Source organism: Heterodontus francisci, chromosome 10 (genome assembly GCF_036365525.1).
Source record: "Heterodontus francisci isolate sHetFra1 chromosome 10, sHetFra1.hap1, whole genome shotgun sequence".
Classification (NCBI taxonomy): domain Eukaryota; kingdom Metazoa; phylum Chordata; class Chondrichthyes; order Heterodontiformes; family Heterodontidae; genus Heterodontus; species Heterodontus francisci.
Window position 1 is genome coordinate 107,914,268 of NC_090380.1, and position 22,580 is coordinate 107,936,847.

At 42.2% G+C, this 22,580-nt stretch overlaps 1 protein-coding gene across 2 annotated transcripts in view; it reads left to right on the plus strand.

Moving 5' to 3' along the window:
• The window catches only part of LOC137374710 (amyloid-beta precursor protein-like), a 201,636-nt gene that overhangs the window by 43,811 nt on the left and 135,245 nt on the right, over window positions 1-22,580 (plus strand). For both annotated transcript variants that reach the window (XM_068041251.1, XM_068041250.1), the window contains exon 2: window positions 5,181-5,351. In XM_068041251.1, the coding sequence (XP_067897352.1) occupies window positions 5,181-5,351 (171 nt within the window). The remainder of the gene's footprint in view (window positions 1-5,180; window positions 5,352-22,580) is intronic.

The window sequence follows — 22,580 nt, forward strand, 5'->3', positions numbered from 1 at the left end:
CCAGCAGGTTTCCACTCTTGTCAGTGGCGACTCTGTTGGCTGGGTCAAGTGAGCCGAATGGATGACAGCCACATCCCCAAAGACATGCTCTATTGTGAGCTTGCTGTCAGCATGCGACCAACAGGTTGCCCGCATCTCCGATTATATGGATGTCTGCAAGTGAGATGTCAAGTTGACTGGATCGGAGCCGATGCATGGGAAGTCTTTGCTGCTGACTGGAGTGCCTGCAGACAGGCAGTCAGAAAGGGTATGGAAAAAGCAGAAGACAAAAAAAAGACCAGATGACACAAAAGAGAGCCCAGTGGAAGGAGAAAACTCAGGTGCACTCGGGCCAACGTTGTTCATATGTACAACTACAGAAGGGATTGCCACTCTCGAGTACAGCCACACCAGATGATCAATCCAGAAGTGAGATATACCCTGGGCTCAGTCCATCGTTTTCTGAGAGAAACTGATGCCATCATCGATCTGCCTTGTACAAATCTGTGCTGTCTCTCCTTAATTAACTCAAACCTCTCCAAGTGCCTTTTGTGCCTGTTTTTTTCCCCCCTCCTGATTATTGTTTCTAGAACCTTTACCACCACTGATGAACTGGGCCTACTAGAAATGTCCTTGCACCCTTTGAATCAGGGTGTCACATTTGCCACTCTGCAATCCTCTGGCATCTTCCCCTTATCTAGAGAAGCTTGGAGGATTAAGGCAAATCTGATTTAGCATGCCATCCGGACCAGGCAACTTATCCAGTCTAAGCATAGCCAGCCTTTCCAATGCATCCTATCAATTTGCACCGCATCCATTACCTATACCTTCTCCGCTTCTTATCAATATTTTGTCAGCATCCCCGTCCTTCGTAAACAGCGATACAAAGTACTCATTAAGTAGTCTAGCCTTGCTCTGTGCCTCAAAGCCCCTTTGTCCTTCTAACTCCTTGACATCCATGAGGCTCTAGATTTGGCCATCCCACCCTTTTTCTTTGTGCAAACATTTTTAATCTGAACCCTTTGGATCTCCCTTTTTGAGTGCATCCCACTGTTCTGACACTGATTTACCTTTCAGTAGCTGTTTCCAGTCCACCTTCACTAAATCATTCCTCAGCTTAGTAAAATTGGCTTTGCCCCAATTGAGAACACTAACCCCTGTTCTATCCTTGTCCTTTTCTAAGATTGTCAAAACTGACTGAATTATGATCACTACCACCAAAATGTTCTTCCGCTGCCATTCCTTCCACCTGACCAGCTTCACTTCCTAAAACTAAGTCCAAAACTATGCCCTCTCTTGTTGAACTTGCTACATACTAGCCAAAAGAAATCTGAATGCACCGCAAGAATTCTGCTCCCTCAATTCCTTTCACACTCAAACTATCCCAGTTAATACTGGGGCAGTTAAAATCCCCTACTATTGCCCTATTGTTTTTAGTTTAGTTTAGTTTAGAGATACAGCACTGAAACAGGCCCTTCGGCCCACCGAGTCTGTGCCGACCATCAACCACCCATTTATACTAATCCTACACTAATCCCATATTCCTATCACATCCCCACCTGTCCCTATATATTTCCCTACCACCTACCTATACTAGGGGCAATTTATAATGGCCAATTAACCTATCAACCTGCAAGTCTTTTGGCATGTGGGAGGAAACCGGAGCACCCGGAGGAAACCCACGCAGACACAGGGAGAACTTGCAAACTCCACACAGGCAGTACCCAGAATCGAACCCGGGTCCCTGGAGCTGTGAGGCTGCGGTGCTAACCACTGTGCCGCCCACTTCTTTGCACTTCTGAGATTTGCCTACATATTTGCTGTTCTGTTTCCCCCGACTGGGGGTCTAAAGTACACTCCCAATAGTGTGACTGCCCCTTTTTTGTTCCTTAGCTCAATCCATATTGCCTCATTTGATGATCTTATGATCATCTTCATGCTTGACACTGCAACCTGTTTTAGGGCGAGCAAATGCCTGTATGCTTTTATGCTCCCAGGGCAGGCAGTCTGCACTGTGTGCTGGGCTCCACTGTTATTGAGCAACCCACAGAGAAGGAACCGTCTCCCCATGTTTCCATGAAAGTGGAATCATTGACCCACATCTTGTTTATATTACGCAGCCGATGGAGAGAGTTCCTTGTATCTGTAGTCCAGTAGTGTAAAACAACAAATTGTGCCCAAGAAGGATGAAAAGCCCAAATTGAATGTGGGAATGTAAACCTGGTGTGTACAAGCTCACATTGATGAGTTTTACAGTCTTGTATTTACATGGTTCAGTAATTTTTTTTCTGTCTTCAGTTTCGAACCAATGAAAATTAGCTTATAGAAACTTATTAGATGTTTTTGAAATTGATTTCTAGTTCTTCATACTTCTGGACCACTCACAGCACAGCAGTCACTAACATCCTAACACCCCTATGTGTAGCAGCCTGGATAGCTTCCTGGGACATAGTGGGTTCCTTCGTCATTCGGGTCGTGGAAGTGCAAGATTCAAGCCCTAGTTGGTGTTGACTTCCCTGATGTAAGTTAGGATGGCAATTGAGCTGTTTTCAGTGGCCCTGGGCTAGCGAGGGTGGATATGGAAAACAGCCACCTAGAAGGACCAGGGCAGCAGATGCATGATGACACTGCCAACTGTAAGTTCCCATCCAAGCCCCACACCATCCTGATTTGGAACTATATTGCCTTTGTTTCACTGTCGCTGGGTCAAAAACCTGGAATTTCCTTCCTGACAGCACAGTGTACCTACACCTCAAGGACTGCAGCATTTCAAGAAGTCAGTTCGCCACCACCTCCTTGAGGGCAGTTAGGGATGGAAAATAAATGCTGGCCGAGCCAGCAATGCCCACATTCCACGAATGAATAAAAAAAGCCAGTACAAATCCTGTGCAGCAATATATACTGCAAAGGGTAGAGTATGGATGTCAGCTGAATTCCAGATTGGACTTGACTGTAAAGGGCCGTCTGGTCAAATGGCAAGTTCCGAAGAAGGGTCACTGACCCGAAACGTTAACTCTGCTTCTCTTTCCACAGATGCTGCCGGACCTGCTGAGTGAATCCAGCGTTTCTTGTTTTTGTTTCAGATTTCCAGCATCCGCAGTATTTTGCTTTTATTTTGATGTTACTGGACAAGTTCTCCAGAGGCCAGACTAATACTCCAGAGACATGTGTTCAAATCCCATCATGGCAGCTAATGGAATTTAAATTTAATTAATGAATAAATTTGGAATAAAAAGCTAATCTCAGTAATTGTGACTGTGAAACTACCAGATTGTTGTAAAAACCTATCTGGTACATTAATTGCCCTTAAGGAAAGGAAATCTGCCAGCAACTTAGTCAGGCCTATCTTCTTTTCTTCTTGGGCAGTCCCTCGGAACAAGGATGACTTTCTTCCACTCCAGGGTTGTGAGTCCTTAGGTGACTGAATAGTCTAATTCTGGATCCGCACACTCTGCCGCAGTGGTGGTTGGTGAGGCAAGTGAATGGGATGCTTGTATTTCTGAGCACTCCTTCTACTGTTTGCGCTTGGTCGCTGCCTGGGCATGTCGACATTGTTTGAACTGGCTGATGCCTTTGCGGATTCTTCTCAATTTTGGGCAGAGAATTCCTATGAATCCGTGAAGATGTCACATTTTATTGGAGGCTTTAAGGACATCCTTGTAGTGTTTCCTTTACCCTCCTGGTAACCTCTTGCCCTGACGGAGCTCGGAGTAGAAAGCTTGTTTTGGGAATCTTGTCAGGCATGCGGACATCGACGATGAAACTCAGCATCGCCTCCAGTGTGCCAGCGCAGCCTTCGGTCATCTGAGGAAAAGGCTATTTGACCTCACATCTGGCACCAAGCTCCTGGTCAACAGGGCTGCAGTGTTACCTGCCCTCCTGCATGCGTTGGAAACATGGACACTGTAAAGCAGACATCTCAAAGTCCTGGAGAGAGATCACTGGAGGTGGCTCCACAAGATCCTGCAAATTCAGTGGCAGGTCAAGCGCTCCAATATCAGTGTCCACTTTCAGGCCAACATCCCCAGTATCGAGACACTGGTCACAGGACAAAGCAACCTGCTTGATGAGCACCTCATCCACCGCCGCTGCACAGTGGCAGCAGTGTGACCCACCTGCAAGTTGCATTGCAGCAACTTGCCCAGCCTCCTTCAGCAGCACCTTCCAAACCTGTGACCTCTACCACCGAAAAGTACAAGGGCAGCAGATGCATGGGAACACCAACACCTGCAAGTTATCCTCCAAGCCACACACCTGGAACTATTTTAATTGCTGCTTCACTATAACTGGGTCAAAATCCTAGAACTCCCTTCCCAACAGCACTTTGTGTGTCCCTACACCCCAACACCTACAGCAGTTCAAGAAGGTGGTTCATCACCTTCTCAAGGGCAATTTGGGATTGGTAACAAATTAGTCAAGAGTTATACAGCAGTGAAACAGGCCCTTTGGCCCATTCTGGCCTTGCCAGCGACACTCTCATCCCTTAATAAATAAAAAGATGCTGTGGTCACGTTCTGATTTCACGCATTGATTGAACAGTTCGTCAGGGAATTTGCTCTCTATATCCCGGTTACTGTCACTTTATCTGTTCCCACATGGATGACCTGAAGTTATGTAGTTTCTGTTGAATGTGGGTGGGGGAAGGGATGGTGTTCTGATTTTATTTAACATGCAGTTCAAGTTAGAGAGATGCAGTTTAACTGTTTGCTTTCCTCATTTAAAAAAAAAACACTTTTAAAGTAAAATTCAAGTTTTGAACACTTTAACTATGATAGCTTGTGTTTTAGGAACTTGACCACACCCTGTTCAATGGGATATGGCATCACCTCACAGATAAGTCCTTTTAATAAATCCTTAAATAGTGTTTATTTGCAAGATTTTTTAACACTATCTCAGATTCAGTCAGCATTCTTGGTTGCTTGACCTAACTGTTTTTAGTTGGGGACTTTGCCATTTTCCAGCAACTGTTTAAATTCCTGCTTTTAAAATTATATTTGGCAGTCCTGTTGCCTTTGTTATTGACCAACTGCATCTTTGCTTTTTAATATTCCATTGTAAATGTTTACAGAGAGGACCTGGACACCAAATTTGGTAGTTTTTGATTTTTACAAAACATGTGTTCTCTTCGTATGCTGCTTATAACTTGACTGTCTACACTGTTTAGTGCTTTTTTTAGTAATTGCGATCATTCTGTTTACTAGGTGCCAACTGACGGAGGTACAGGATTGTTGGCAGCAGAACCCCAAATTGCCATGTTCTGCGGCAAACTAAACATGCACATGAACGTACAGAGTGGCAAGTGGGTGTCTGATCCTTCTGGAACAAACAGCTGCTTTGGAACTAAAGAAGGAATCCTGCAGTACTGTCAAGAGGTAAGTGCACAATTGGAAAATGGATTTTTTTTGCCTTGGTTACACTTTGCAAGCTGTATCTAAATATGCACACTTAGAATGAAGGCATTCCTCAGTTTTGCTGTATATGACCTGGTTAATCAGCTGATTACATTTATCCTGAAGATGGGATGTGCTTGGGAAGTATTGAGATGATGCATTAGGTAATGATTTATATTGGTAAATGTTGATGGTATTTGCATCAAATTAGGACTTTTCTACCAGTTATACAGAAATGGAGGAAATGAATTGTATGTAATGCTGTTTTGTATCTTTTCATTCTGACTGAGGACATAGGTGTCACTAGCCAGTGTGGCATTTTATTACCCAACTCTAATTGCCCTGGAGTAGGCTTCCTCCTTCAACCCTGCAGTGTGAAGGTACTCCTAAAATAGGTGGGCAGTTTTAGGATTTTGTCCCGGTGACAATGAAGAAACAGCAATATATTTCCAAGTCAGGATGATGTGTGACTTGGCGATGATGGTCTCAGTGCGCCTGCTGATCTCCTAGGTGGTAGAGGTCCTGGGTTTGGCAGATGCTGTAGAAGAAGCCTTGATGAGTTATTGCAGTATATCTTGTAGAAAGTGCACTTTGCAGCCACTGTAAACCAACAGTGGAGGCAATGGATGTTTAAGCTGGTGGATGGGGTGCTAATAATCAAGTAGGCTGCTTAGTCCTGGATGGTGGTGTTTCCCCCTCCTGTTGCGTGAGGAAACGATCCCTGACTGGCTCAGTGTATTTGTTTTTGTTTTCTTACTCCTCCCTTAAGGTTTGTCCTCATCTGCCTGTTCTACCTGTGGAATATTCAAATCCCTCATGATTAGTACATTATGATTTTCCACAGCCATCCTTACCTGACTGAACAGCTCCTTGTCTGTCTACTCGCTTGTTGCTGGTGATGTATTGCAGTTACTAATTAACCTTTATTACCTAGTTCTATCCATATTGTTTCAATCTTGCGCCATTCGGATATATCCACCCATTTTTAAGGTGCTAGATCATATTCCTCATCAAAGCACCACTTCCTTCTAGGCCTGTTGTGAACGATTTATACCCTCAGCTCTGGCTGTTGGCCATCTTCTGCCGGCCATGTTTTTTTATTCATTTGTAGGATGTGACATTTATTGCCCATCCCCAATTGCCCTTGAACTGAGTGGCTTGTTAGGCCATTTCAGAGTCTTTTTAAAAAAAAAAGTCAGCCACATTGCTTTGGGCCTGGAGCCACATGTAGGCCAAACCAGGTAAGGATGTCAGATTTCCTTCCCTAAAGGGCATTCGTGAACCAGATGGGTTTTTATGGCAATTGATAGTCTCAGTATTGATGCCATGAAACTAACTTTCAATTCCAGATTTTTATTAATTAATTGAATTTATTAATTTTCTCCCCTAAAGGACATTAGTGAACCAGATGAGTTTTTACAACAATCGACAATGGTTTCATGGTCACCATTAGACTAGCTTTTAATTCCAGATTTATTAATTGAATTCAGATTTCACCATCTGCCAGGTGGGATTCGAACCCATGACCCCAGAGCATTAGCCTGGGCTCTGGATTGAGAGTCCAGTGACATTACCACTGTGCCACCGACTCTCGTAAGGAGTTACCAATCATATCAATACTTTATGCCTGCACCTCTAATTATAATCCATTGTTCCTGAAGTTGATTGCATTTGTAGAAAAGCTATTTAACCTATCCTTCAAATATCCCTTTCTTTATTTGACTGTTCTATTAATTTCTTTCTTTATGGTCTGTTTTGTTTAATGCTCCTCCTACCTTCCTAACTTCAAACTAGTCGACTGCCCATTTTATTCTCTCTGTTACAGTGCTTTAGGTGAAACCCATTATGCTCAAAGATTGAGAGGACTGCTGTGAACAACAGAAGGATTGTGTAGCTTTTGGATATTACTGCTGAGCATCCAGATTAAAATAACTAGTCCCACAAATCCTTTAATATTGATGCTTGATGAGATCCCATTTGACTTAATACTCCATCGCAGTTGAAGTTCCCAGATTCTACATATGTCAGTCTGAAGTCTTGAGACTTTGGATGGAAAGCATCTGAACTCTGAAAGGTGCCACTAAATTATTTTCTCAACCCTGTGCTGGAATCTAACCAAAAAACTCTTAATACTGGAAGATTACTGTGACTTGTTCAGTGAGCTTCACCACGCTCTTGTGAATGGAACAGTTATTCAAAATAAAATGGCGATAAACTCAATTTTTATAATCGTTGCAACAGCATTCTGCACTGCAGAGAAAAGACGCTGAGATGATTTCTTTCCAGAGGAACTTGAGGCTCAGTATGCAGAAGCTAGGAACTGTGGAAGAGCAGAGAGATTTAGGGGTCCAAGCACAGAAATCAACAATAGCAGCAAGTACTTAATATTTATATAGTGCCTTTAATGTAGTAAAACATCCCAAGATGCCTCACAACAGCATTATAAAGCAAAATTAAACACTGAGCCACGTACGGTAATATTAGGCAGATGGCCAAAAAAGGTAGGTTTCAAGGAGCATGTTGAGGGAAGATAGCAAGATGAAGAAGTATTGGGAGAGAGTTACAGAGCTTAGGGCCCAGGCATCTGAAGGCACGGCCACCAATGGTGGAGTAGTTAAAATTGTGGATACTCTAGGCTAGAATTAGATAACCGCAGATATCTCGGTGGGTTGTGGGCTGGAGAAGATTAGAGATGGGGAGGGGCGAGGCTATGGAGGGATTTGAAAACAAGGTTGAGAATTTTTAAATCAAGGCATTGCTTACCAATGTAGGTCAGTGAGCTCATAGGTGAACAAAACTTAGTGCGAGTAAGGACACGGGCAGTAGAGTTTTGGATGACCTGAGGTTTAGGGGGGGTAGAACGTGGGAGACCAGCCAAGAGTGTGTTGGAATAGTTAAGTCCAGAGGTAACAAAGGCATGAATGAGGGTTTCAGCCGTGGGTGAGCAAAGTTGTGATGTTAGCGCTCAGAATAGGCGATCTTAGTGATGGCGCAGATGTGTGATCGTAAGCTCACCTCGGTCAAATATTGACACCAACATAGACAGTCTGGTTTAGTCTCAAGACAGTTGCCAGCACTGAAAGCTAGTGGCCAAGTTCTTTTTTAATAAGTAATTAAAAAGACAAATGAAATGTTGGCCTTTATCTCAAGGGGGCTTGAAAACAAGGGGCGAAAGTTATATTACAGCTGTAGTGAACTCTGGTTGGACCCTATGTACTACGTTCAGTTCTGGCACCGCACCTCAGGTTGGCTTGCGGGTGCAGTGCAGGTTCACCAGAATGATACCGGGACTAAAAAGTTACATAGACTAGGCTTGTGTTCCCTTGCGTATAGAAGATTTAACTTGTGAACAAATTGAGTTGTTGAGGATGATTAAAGGAGTTGATAAGGTAGTTGATGAGAAACTATTTCCTCGGGTGGGAGAAGTCCAGAACAAGAGGCCACAACCTTAAAATTAGAGCTAAGCCATTCAGTGGTGATGTTAGGAGAAAAAGGATAGTGGAAATCTGGAACTCTTTCTCACCCCCCCCCCCCCCCCCCAAACCCCTCCAAGAAAGCTGTTGAAGTTGGAGCTCAATTAAAATTTCTAAACTGATAGGTTTTTGTCAGATAAGGGTTATGGAACCAAAGCAGATAAATGGAGTTAAGATATTATTATCTAATTGAATTGCTGAATGGGTTCGAGTAGCTGAATTGCCTACTCTTGTTTCTGTTCGTGCTGGGGGCCCAAAAGGAAATGGCCGAATGGCGGCCAGATGGGTCACTAGGTTATTCCAGGCTGTGCCAACCCTGCATTCAGTACAAAATCAAAAGCACAGGGTTTTAAAAATGCAAAGAAACATGAATTTGAAAACCTACATCAAGAAAGAATCATAGTATGGTTACAGCACAGAAGCAGTGTGTCCCGGCTCTCTACAAAAGCAGTTTAGTCAGTCCCACTCCCGCGCCCTTTCCCCATAGCCCTGCATTTTTTTTTGAGCGAAGCCATGGGAGGAGGGTTCGGGGTGGGGTGCAGAGGAGTCGGGGGCAGCGGAGGTGTAATAAGCAGGTACACGAGTTAAGTCTACAGGCAAACATTTAATCAACCTATAAAGTAAGCTAGACTAGTTACATAAACTTTAACTTATCACATTTTGTATATTGGTTAATTTATGTCAATTACGATCCATGTTTAGTTAATCAGATCTAGGGAGATACTAAATAGCGGGATAGTGACAGTAAAAGGTTGTTAATTTTTCATTAACTTTTGAGACAAAAAGATAATAAAGTAAAATGCTTTACTACCTATAGAATATAGTGACATCAGCACAAGGGAAGGAGCTGACTGAGTATTGCTGAAAATCGCGACATTGTCGAAGCTATTCATCTTGCACTCATCAGGTCAATCTGTAAGAATACCAATGTAAAGGAAAACAGCAAATTTATACTGTATGAGAAGAGAGTGCTGATTGGTTGGCAAGTGAACTCTGGTAGAGGCCATGGAGAATGCACCAGTTAACAGTGACTGACAGTTAACTGCCAAGCTTTGTTTGAAATTTAAACCAGGTAGCTTGATTCTGATTGGTCAAGGCCCTGCCCTGAGGAATGAACCTGTCACTTTTATTTTGTTTAGCTGAAACAGATACAATGTTTGTACATATTTTTTCTGTCTGCAAAGAACAGGACCCTGTGTATTAATATATGTAGCTCCCAGTACGCGCAAATGTGCCACACTGAGAGCCCTACTGACCATTTTAAATTGGTTGTCAGTGTAATTCTTGGCACACTGAGGGTTATTTAGCAAATGTTGTCCAATTGTAGAATCACACATAATGTTGGACTCTGTGTTTTGAGTTTTGCAAGCATGGGCTGGTTAGGTACGGCCTGTACCTTGCCTGTTGCGCACAGCAGAAGGGACATGTTTGATACGATCTGTCAGTCTTTGGGACGTATGGCCTATATACCTAGCATCTCACTGACATTGAAATTCAGACATCACATTACTCGTTTGTGTGATAGGCAGGATATCTTTTTGGCTTGACGGCAGCATCCTGTTAGTGGCGAACACTGCACGTGTTGCTACTGCACAGTAGCAGCTTGACACAGCGAGCTTCACTTTCTGGTGAACGGACCTAATGCTGTCACTTTCGGCCCTGAAAAGTGCCCAGTCTACTTCAAATTACCCTGGAAGGGTAATGTATCCCAAAAATTTGAGCAACAGGTGAAGCTAGCTGTTTCACGCTGCTACTATGCAGTGGTGTTCACCACTAACGGGATGGAGTCCCTTTTAAGATGGAGATGAGAAATTTTTTTCTCCTGAGTTATTAGTCGGTGGAATTCTGTTCCCCAGAAAGCTCTGGAGGCTGGGTGATTGAATTTATTCAAGGCTAAGTTAGGTAGATTTTTGTTAGTCAAGGGATATGGGGGGCAGACAGGAAAGTGGAGTTGAGACCATAACCAGATCAGTCATGATCTTATCGAATGGCAGTCCTCCTAAGTCCTATATTCCTAGTTGAGCAGGGAGGGAGAATGAAGTTTGGGAAAGCATTAGTGATAGGGGATTCTATAGTTATGGAAACAGACAGGCATTTCTATGACCACAGGTGTGATTGCAGCATGGTATGCTGTACCCCTGGTGCCAGGGTCCAGGATGTCTCTGTGGCTGCAGAGCATTCTGAGTGGGGAAGGTGAACAGCCAGAGGTTGTGCTCTGTATTTTAGACAACAATATAGGTAGAAAGAGGAATGACATCCTGCAGGCAGATTTTAGCAAACTAGGAGCAAGACTAAGAAGCAGGACCTGTAAGGTAGTAATCTCTGGATTGCTGCTTGTGTGACATGCTAGTGAGTATAAAATAGAACAACAGAGCAGATGAATTTGTGGCTGAAGAGATGGGACAGGAGGGAAGGGCTTTAGATTCCTAAGATATTGGGACCGGTTCTGGGGGAGGTGGGACCTGTACCGGCATGACAGGTTGCATCTCAACTGGGTTGGGATTGACGTCCTCGCAGGGCGATTTGCTAGTGCTGTTGGGAGGGTTTAAACTAATTTGGCAGGGAAATGGGAACCAGGATGTAAAGTTGGAAGGGATAAACAAGATGCACAAAGGATTAGGAGAGGCAGAGATAGCACTAGAGTAAGAAATAGTTAAGATATTAATGGGGTCAGACTGAGAATGCAGTAAGATCTAATTCAGATTTACAGTGTATGTATGTAAATGGGCAAAGCGTGGTAAATAAGGTTGGGGAGCTGACGGCACAATTAGGCATGTGAGAATATAATGATGTGGTGATAACGTAGAGCTGGCTGAAAGAAGGGCAGGACTAAGTACTAAATATTCCTGAATACACGGTGTTCAGGAAAGAGAGTGAAGGAAAGAAAGGAGGAGGGTGGCAATATAATATACACTATTCTGAAGGAGCTTGATAAGGTAGACATCGAGACTACACAGGAAACAGTTGTAATGAATGGTTGTTTTTCAGTCTGGAGAAAGTTATGAAGTGGGATTCCCCAGGAGCCAGTACTCGGACTGCTGCTTTTCTTGAGGGACCTGAGGTATATGAGCACAATTCGTTGAAGGTGGCAGTGCAAATTGAGAAAGTGATGACAAAGGCATATGTGATCCTGGGCTTTATAAAGGCATACAGTACAAAAGCAAGGGAGAGAAACCTGTATAAAGCACTGGTTCGGCCTCAACTGCAGTATTATGCCCAATTCTGGTCATCGCACATTAAGAAGGATTTGAAGCCTTTAGAGAGGGTGCAGAAAAGATTTACAAGAATGATTGCATTGATAAAGAACTTGAGTTATGTGGATCGATGGGAGAAGCTGGGATTGTTCTCAGATGAGAAGGTTGAGAGGAGATTTGATAGAGTTCAAAATTATGGGTCTAGACAGGATAGAGAGAAACTGTTCCCACTGGTGGAAGGATTGAGACCAGAGGGCACTCAGTGTTTTGCAAAACAACAAAAAAGGACATGAGGAAAAGCTTTTTTATGCAGCAAGCGGTTTGGATCTGGAATGTGCTGCCCAAGAGTGTGGTGGAGGCAGATTCAATAGTGGCTTTCAAAAGGGAATTAGATAAGCACCTGAATAGAGTTCTGTAACCTTATTGCCATCTCGGCACCAATTCTATGCTTGTGGTCATGAAAGTCCTTTGCGACTCAATCTGTCAGCAGGGATTTTTTTTTAAATATGCACAATCATTTCTACCAGTGATGAGGAATCTTTTATAAAAGTTCTTTAATGTCTCTGATGGAGTGTTAATGCTGTACTTTGGCAAGAATAAATTGCATATGCTGTCCAATAGGTTACACTAATTTGTCAGCCTGCCAGTAGATGTAAAAATATCTTCTATATTCTCTAACAATTAGGAGAAAGCTCTAAACGAGCCATTATCGTAAAGCAAAATGTAGATCGGTGCCAAAAAACACCATTTGCTTTCTGTCCACTCCTCTCTTGAAAGAATTGACTATTCATAAATTTATTCCATAAATGTCGCGAGCCCTCTGACCCAACCCAAGTGAGTAATACAAGTATGGGTAGAAGAGGAAACGCCAAGAGATTATTTGGCCACGTTGGCCACCGTGACACACAGTGCACGCATACTTTCCAGTGAGGTAACTGATGGTCATTGGGTGATTTTTCTCCTGCCTGGTCTATGTAGGTTAGGACCATACCAGGTGATGAGCAACAGGCATGCATGCTTTCTTTGTTTCACTGTAGCCACTGGTTTGAGGTGCATCATTTACTCACTGCTGTACTGGGCAATCTGGGCCTTGAACAGTTTCTGTTTTGTACTTGAATGTACAGTAACATCTGAACTATCCAACAGGATAATTGTAATTTAACTGCGTTTCTCTGCATTTAAACATGCAAAAATATTTTAATTCTATGAAATTGTCATCTTTTTTCCAGAATAAACCCATTATGCTGTTACGACCAGGTGAGAAAGTGGTCTAGGGTTCCCTCTCAGCCTTCACCTGGTCTTAGCATAACGGTTTAATTTTAAACGCAGATTTTTTTAGCTCCCCCTTAGTGAATCCTTGTTCACCAACTTCCAATTATAAGGCAAAAAAGCTAGCCAAACAGGTTTTCTTGGGTTTAAAGAAAAAGGTTGGACTTTATTAAACTTAAACTCTAATTCGGTTAACGCCTACGGATACGAGACGCGCCCACGGTAGCATGCATACGTGATACACGCAGACAGAGACAGAAAAGAGCAGAAGAAATAAAATGGAAACGTTTGAGGCGATGTCTGAAGATGGTTTTGGTTACTGTTCTTCAAACTCGCTGTAAAGTCCTTGATTGTAGATCAGTCTTGCTTTTTGTTGGGGCCCAGTATTCTTAAACCTTGATCGATGTAGGAGACCTTTCTCTCTTGAAGTTCATGTGTCCTCAGTGGGTCCAGAGGCTTGTGAGAAACAAATGCAAGCAGACAGGAGAGGTCTTGTCACTCCAGGAGCAAACATTCTTTTTCAGTTCAAACTCTGCACAATTCAGGAAAAGCTGAGGTTGCCAAGCAGGTTAGTCATGTGACTAGCTGGTCTGACCACGTTTGTTTGTAGATTCTCTGATCTTAGCTGACCCTGGAAGGTGTCTTCTTACAATACCTGGTGCTCAAAAGTCCATTGTGGTTTAAACTGAAGCAGGGAATAGCCCCTTTGCCCCTCCAAGCACTGTCTGTTACTATGCAAATGTTTTTTCCAGCCACAGCTGATCTGTTTAACAAGTCATTTCCTCGCTCCAGCAACAGTTTAAAATCAATGTTCATATGACAAAATTAATATCTCATTCTTGACAGGTGGATGGTCTGCATGACAATGCCAAAAACATTTTAATCAAAGCAGTTAGTCACCATCAGATTGAACTACTGCACCTTGATATTTCTTTCACTAACTAGAGTTTACTGTTTGGTAAACATTGTTCACCACTTTGTATAGTCTTGGTGTATGTTGCTGTGTGGTTTCTGCTGAAATAATGGATGTGTGGTGTTCAATCATTTTAGCATCAACTCGCCATCAAAATGAATATATTATGCTGGATATGTGCACCCAGGATTTTGCCCACTCTTTCATTTGGTAGAATTAGAATGCTTCAGTTCTCTATTTGCTGCTGTACCTTTCAGCTCAATTCTACAATGATGAAGATGGCTCGCACGAAAGAGTGCATGTTGTGGACAGGCAGTTACTGTTTGGCTCCGGGAGTGATCCTGATTGAGAAGTTGCCTTGTGTTTCAGATTGGTTGGCTTGGTGATTTAGCTTGTTGATCATTAGCAGTGTAACAGCTTTTTTGCAAAAAACGGTTGAGCACTTGTAATCCACTTGAGCTGAAGCTCCCAAACAGTCTTTGTGACCATGTTATGTGCCCAGGAAATCTTTCACTAGTAGTGCTGAAAGAGATATGATTCAGAAATCCAGAATTCTTGAAAGCTTCTCTCTTCAGGTCCAAGTACCTTGAACTCTAGCATGTTAAATTAGTGAAAAGGACATGCTTGATTTACTCTGCGCAGAGCTCCGATCCATGACAGTTGCTGGCAAGGGGAATGCAAACTCATCCTTGACCTTGAAACGTCAAGTGTGGCATTTGATTTCAAGCATGCCAACACAATGCCATCTTGTACAAGTGCATAGAAGCAAAAGGCACCAAGACTTTCAAAACTTCCTTGTTTGGCAGGCAATGCTGCTCTATTCATTAAAAGCAGCTTGATTTGAATCGACTGGAAATGGAGCAACGCACTGCAGCGTTAGTTACTTGGTGACTTGACATCTCCTCCTGATCAATATTGAACCTTTGCACTTATTGTAGCTCCTTCCAGTTAATTTTCAGCATCGGGAAGATTGTTGATCTGTCAGAAATCCAGATATAGCGTTACGATCTTGAGAACCTTAAGAACCCCTTGTGGTGTCCCAAAGGATTTATGGGGCCTGTTTTAAATACCATGGACTTTTATTGTCATAAAGACCAGTGCTGATCTTTAACCATCTGAAGCTGTTTTTGAGAGGGGGTGTCAGGGGATAAACTTCTTAAAGGCTTTGCTGGCTTGGTAACCATAAAATATAATTTTTGTTGTATCGAGTTGCCTCAGATTAGTTGTGGTATTATAAAAGTGAAAATTGATTGCTCTACTTGTAATTGGTTATACTAATTAGACTTCTGTTTGCTTTATGAATTTACTTCCTTATATTTTCCATTTCTTGGTAGCCGCAGCCTTCCCAGAGCTATATTTGTAAGAGCTTAGTGTACTGTAGCCAGTGCACAATTGTGCTTCATTGCATTGAGCAGAATAAACTGCATTCAGGAACTCCATAGCATTGCAAAACAAATGCTGCCATTAGCACTTTACCATTTACACTGCTGAATAAACAAAAATTTGTGAATGTTGTGACTGATTTTAAGTGTTTGTGTAAATCGGAATGTCTGCATTTCTTTGATGTGAGCATCGCCTACCAGAAGTGCAAATGCAGCAATCATGAGTTGTCATCTGCTGGCAAGGCCAAAACATTTCAAACAGGAATGCTGATAATGCAACTTCAGTATCATTTTTGTCTTTTCTGGTTACCATTGGAACAATAGCCTAACCAACAAAAATTCTGAGCAATAAATTAATCTCTTGAAAAAGACATCTTTATTTGTTCTCAGGATGTGGGCAGTGCTGGCAAGATCCAGTTTATTGCCAGTCTGTAGTTGCTCTGGTGCTGGAGAATCTCCTTGAACCAATTCAGTCTGTCTTCCGTATTGATGGGTAGCGTATTCCAAAATTCTAAGCCAGGGATGATGAAGGAATATCAATGTGTGTCCAAATCCGGATGGTGTGTCACTTGTCGGTGAACTTGGTGTTGATATTCTCTAAACATTGCTACTCTTGTTTCTCTTAGTGGTAGAGATCATAGGGTAGGGGATGCTGTCAAAGTCACCTTGTTGAGTTACTGCAGTGTATCCTGTTGATCATACATACTGCAACTACAGTGCCCCAGTGATGGAGGGAGTAAATATTGTCCAGTGGTAAGGGCACTGATAAGTAAACTGCTGTGTCCTGGACAATATTGAACATCTTCAGTGTTACAGCTACAGTGGTCAGTGCTCCAGTACACTCTTGGGCCTTGTCGATGGTGGAGAGGCTTTGAGGAGTCGGGAGGTGAGCCACTTTCACAGACAACCCCAGTTCTCCGTCGTGCTCTTGTAGCTGTCGTGTTGTGGCTGGTGCGGTTAATCTTCCAATCAACAGTGAAGCCAACATGTTGATGTGGGCTTGGTGGCAATGCTGGTGCCATTGACGGTCTAAGGGAGCTGGTTGGGTCTTCTCTTGTTGAAGATGGTCATTGCTTGGTACTTGAATAGTGTGAATATTACCTGCCAATATTACCTGGATATTGTACAGAATCCTGCTGTACACTTGCATGAGCTGCTTTATTACCTGAGGAGTTGTGAATGAAGATGAACACTGGAAGGTGAACAATTTCAATTCTGAGCTAAATGACACAGGAAGGTCATTGAAGCAGCTGGACATGGTTAAGCCAAGGACAATGCCCTGAGGAATTTTGCTATCAATGACTGGGACAGTAACGATCAGCCAGCCTCCACCCAGTACAATTTTCAATGTCATATATAGCTAACTACTGAAAAATGCTCCTGTAGATCCCAATAACATCAGTTTTGCTTGAGCTCATCAGTGCCACACTCAGTCAAATGTTACCTTGATGTCGAGGGCAGCTACTCTCAACTCTTCTAGCATTCAGCTGTCATGTCCACATCTGGATCAAGGCCGTGACGCAATCAGGAGCCAAGTTTTCATGTACAATTCACATCCCATCACATGTTATATTCGACCCCCCCCCACTCCCCAACCCACACAAGACAAGCTTCTGACCACACATACACTCCATCATAAACACTGACTACTTCATTACGTTGCCCATCTCTGCCCCTGCCTCGGTTCAACTGCTGTAACCTTCATCTATCCTTTTATCTGTAGTCTTGACTATTTCAATGTTCCCTTGGCTGGCCACCCAGTTGAACGTATCCAAAATGGATGTCCATCTCCTAACTCATACTAAGTCCCATTCACCCACCAAACCTCATTGGCTCCCAGTCCAGCAGCACCTGATTTTAAAATTCTCATCCTTGTTCTCAAATCCCTCCATGGCCTCGCCCCTTCCTAACTCTGTAACCTCCTGCAACTCTACAACACTCCGAGATCGCTGCGCTCCTGCAATTCTGGCCTCTGCAGCGTCCCTGATTTTCATCGCTCCATCGGCAACAGTGTCTTCAGCTGCCAAGTCACTAAGCTCTGGAATTACCTGGCTACCTCTTTACCCCCCCTCCAACCCAACCCACCCCTCTCCTTAATTAAGACTTTCCTTAAAACTTAAACCTTTGAGCTTCTGATCATCTGTCCTAATATCTCCTTGTTTGGCTCGATGTCAAATTTTGTTCAATGTGCTCTTGTGAAGAGCTCGGGATGTTTTACTATGTAAAAAGTGCTATATAAATGCAATTTATTGGAAACTTTAGTTTGTTAAGTGTTCAGCTTTTAAATTTTGTTAACCTTTTAAACACAGATTAACTTTGTTGCCCATAAAACATTTGTACACTTTTAATAGGCTAAATCACCAAAGAGTGGAGTATTTGCATGCTCATCCTTGTCTATGACAGGGCTGTATTGGACTGTGGCACATTATGGATATATCCTGGTAGGACAAAATCACAAATGCAATAGTCCCCTCAAAGGCAGAGCTCCCAAGTGTCTTGCTCATCAAACAGAGGCAGCTTTGGTGGATCTGTCGCACCTGGAAGTCACTAACTGGTGAAAGAGGGAGATAGCACATCCTGTGGACTGGTATGGACTACCACAGTGACCAGTTGCTACAGCAGCTTGGCAACAGGTGCCAACTTCAAAAAGAACTCTCAGCGTCACTTGACAGCTTCACGTGTAGCACTTGTGGCAGAACCTGCTTCTCAAGAATTGTCCTTTACAACCATCAGCAAAGTTGCACCAGGAGAAAGCACCCCACCTAAATGGATTGTTTGTTGCATGTCCATCATCTTTATTGGATGGAAGGATGCCAACTAAATCCATCCTTGCCTATGACTGAGGACTGCATATCATTTGGACTCCAGTTTCAACATCCCATAGCCATGCATCTACTCAGAGCAAGCACAATCATGGTAGTACCTTGCTTCTTGTTTGGGAACAAGCCCCTTGCTGAACCATACTGGAATGTTTGTCCTCTGATAAAGATATGTCTGTTGGTTAACACTATCCTGAAGCAGAGATTGATTGATATAATAAGATTATCAAACTGATTTGTCATTGGGGAAAAAAGTTGTCAGCAGTGTGAATTATTTCCCTTGACTTGCACCAGCTATCCACATAGCCTTTTAATAAAATATGTGTTTGAATTATAGACAATTTTATGCTGAGCTTCTTGGAATCCAAGTGAAACTTCTCGGGCTCATTTTCTGCAGTATCATTGCAGCTGTGAGTGATTATGCTTTCATTCATCGCCGCACTGTGTTCGTATCCCAGTCCCAGAAGTGGAATGGTGGAATTGTGTCCTTATTACCACTCAGTCATAGGATAGTCGATGTAGAAATAATGTATTTTAAATATTAATATCCTGCATCTTTAATGGATATTATCAGATTGCCATAATCTCTGTGGTAAGATCTTACTGAACTATCACTTATTCTTCCTGTGTTGAGAAGGATTTTAAGTGATCCAGGATGCCAAGAATATATCACTACATGATGCTGGAGGGAGGGGACAGTGTGTCAAACTTCTATAATTCAACCTCTGCAATGGTGCTGTAAGGGAGTACAGAGCAGAAATCAGAGGCCTCTCTGTTTGAAAATAATTTCTCAACTAAGTTTATGCCCCTGCAGGCTTATTAAGAGAAGTGTAAATGAGAATCTTGGCAGATGTCGTGCACATGCCTTCAACACAGGCAGAAGAATAAATTTAGTAAGCAGTGAGGACTTCAACAGGACATAGGCTGGTGGAATGAGTAAATGCATAGCAGATGAAATTCAGTGCAGAACAGTGTGAGGTGATACATTTTGGTAGGAAGAATGGGGAGAGACAATATAAACTAAATAATACAATTTTAAAGAGGGTGCAAGAACAGACGCACCTTGGAGGAATTTGTGCACAAATCATTTGAAGGTGACAGGGCAGGTTAACAAAGCAGTTAATGAACCAAAAGGATCCTGGGATTTATAATGAGAGAAAGAGAGACATGAAGAACAAAAGCTAGGAAATTATGCTTGTTCGTCCCTAGTTGGAGTATTATGCCCAATTCTAGGCACCACACTTGAAGAACATCAAGGCTTTGGAGAGGGTACAGAAGAGATTTACTGGAATGGTTCCATAAATGAGGGATTACAGTTATGTGGACAGACTGGAGAAGCTGGGGTTCTCCTTAGAGCAGAGAAGGCTAAGAGGAGTCATTTATGGCACAGAAGGAGGCTATTCGGCCATCAAGTCTATGCCGACATTTAATAGGCGATTTAATAGAGGTGTTTAAAATTATGAAGGGTTCAGATAAAGTGAAATTATTTCCATTGGCAGGAGGGTCGGTAACCAGTGGGCACAGATTTAAGGTGATTGGTAAAAGAAGCAGTTGACATGAGAAAAAACTGTTTTACACAACGAGTGGTTAGGATTTGGAATGCACGGCCTTATAGGGTGGTAGGTACCGATTCAATAGTCGCCTTCAAAAGGGAATTGTATAAAAACACTTGAAGGGAAAAATTTTCAGAGCTATGGGACAAGAGCCGGGTGGGGTGGGGGTGACACTATCAGGATAGCTCGATCAAGGAGCTGACACAGGAACTATGTGCCAAATGGCCACCACCTGTGCTATACTATTCTATGATTCTATAATTTTTGCCAATCATGGCTATCTTTTGTCCTGGAACTGTAGACGTTTACTGCACAGAAGGAGGCCATTCAGTTCATCATATTTGTGCTGGCCCTTCACGAGAGCAATCCAACAGTAAACCCACTGCCCTGTTCTTTCTCCGTAGCACTTCCTTTGCTTCAAATATGCAGCTACTTTTCCCTTAAAAAACATGGTTTCTGCCTAAACCATTTAATTCCTGTAGTAAAATATTCACTGCTTCAAGAAATTGTGGGGAAAAATCTTACCTATCCCCTTTCTGCATATCAGTGACAATCTTAAAATTGATGACTCCTAGTTGCTGAATGCCTAACCAGAAAAAATTGTAATTCCCTCTTCACTCTATCAAACCATTAATAATTTAGAACCTTTATTAAATCTGCTATTAGCCTTCACTGCTTTATTGGAAAGAGTCCCAGTATTTCCTTTTAAATGTGCTCGGTGGCCTACGTTGGCTCCCGGTCCGGCAATGCATCGATTTTAAAATTCTCATTCTTGTTTTCAAAACTTTTCATGTCCTCCTCCCTATCTTTGTAACCTCCAGCCCTACAACCCTCAAATCTCTGCACTCTTCCAGATCTGGCTCCACCATTGCCTATGCCCTAAACGATAAATTTCATCCCAAAACCCCTCCGCCTCTACCACTCTCTTCCTCTAAGACGCTTCTTAAAACCTCTGTCTTTGACCAAGCTTTTGGTTACCTGTCCTAGTATCACCTTATTTAGCTCGTGTTGAATTTTGTTTGATATCACTCCTGTGAAGCGCCTTGGGACATTTTATAGTAAGTTAAAAGTGCTATATAAATGTAGGTTGAAGTAGTTTTCCATCCCTGGCATCATCCGCCTGAATTTGTGGTGTACCCTCTGGCTTTAATATCCTTTCTTCAATGAGATGTCCAAAACTGCACTGCCTAACCAATATTTTGTATGTTAATTGTTACTTTATTCTTGTATTCTATGTACCTATTTATAAAACTTGAGTAATTTTGGTCTTTATTATGGCTTTCTCTGTCTATACTCTTTCAGGGACTTCTGTATTTGAAACCTGAGGTGTCTATGCTCATCCACACTCTTTGACATCTCTCTATTTAAGTATATACTCCCATTCTTTATTTTTCCTCTCTGTTATGCAGTTTAAATTGTGTCTACCCATTCTACTAGTTAGACAATGAAAGGTTCTGATGAAAGGTTATCAACCTAAAAAGTAAACTCTGCTCTCCAACAGATGCTGCCTGACCTGCTGAGTGTTTTCAACATTTTCTGTTTTTATTTTAAACTTCTAGCATCTGCAATATTTTCACTTTTGTTTTATCTCTTCCTGAAGTGTTTTACAGCTCTTCTCTTTGCCAAACCTATTTTTATGTCAACAAATTGATAAAAATTGGGAAAGCCGATATGTTTGCAAGTTACTATTGATCTTAGAGGTCATAATATTGGTTCAAATTAAGTACTGTGCAGCTCACTTGCCACATCCTTAACTGGCAAGCTTATCTTCATATTGGTGGGCTTTTTTCAGTTGAGAAAGCTTTTGAGTGATCAGGCTCAATGTGTGGTTTTAATTTTATTTTTTACTACTACTTCCTAAAAGAGGTAGTTAAATAAAAGAGGTTGTTAAATATCTCTTCAATAAAAACAGTACATGCTGAAAACACTGAGGCAAAATCTGTGGAGAGAAACAGATTTAACATTTCAGGTTGATGACATTTCACTAGCTTTCTCTTTTAGTTTGAACACTTGCCATTACCCTTCCCTTTCCTTTATTACTAAAGTGGAAATTTTAACACAGAATCATGGACTGGATTTAAAGGGAAATGTCTGGAAAGTGGGACATTTTTGTATTTTGAATGAGTACTCAGTCATTTCCCAGGTCTGGATCCTTCAGTCGTGGTCTGCAATATGGTTACATTGCAACCCCTGATGATTTTGTTGCACCATTTTTTGATTTCCTCATAGGTGCAGTCATTGGACTGGTCTAACCCAGAGGAAACTCTTCAGAAAGGAAAAAGGCACTGAAATTGCAGATGAGTTTTATTGTCTGATATATTTCATTATAAAAAGAAAGTAGTGCCAGAGGTCTGGCAGATAGCTAACATTATACCTAAAATTAAGAGACGATATAGAAAATGTCCAGGGAACTATCAACCAGTCAGCTTAACATCAATAGTAGGAAATACAATAGAATCCTTACTAAATGAGAAAATGGAAAATCCTCTCAAATCAAAAATATTATAATGGTTAGACAACATGGCTTTCAAAAGGGAAAGGCTTGCTTGACCAACCTCGTTGAAATCTTGGTAAAGGTAACAAAGGGAGTAGACAAGGGTCATCTAGT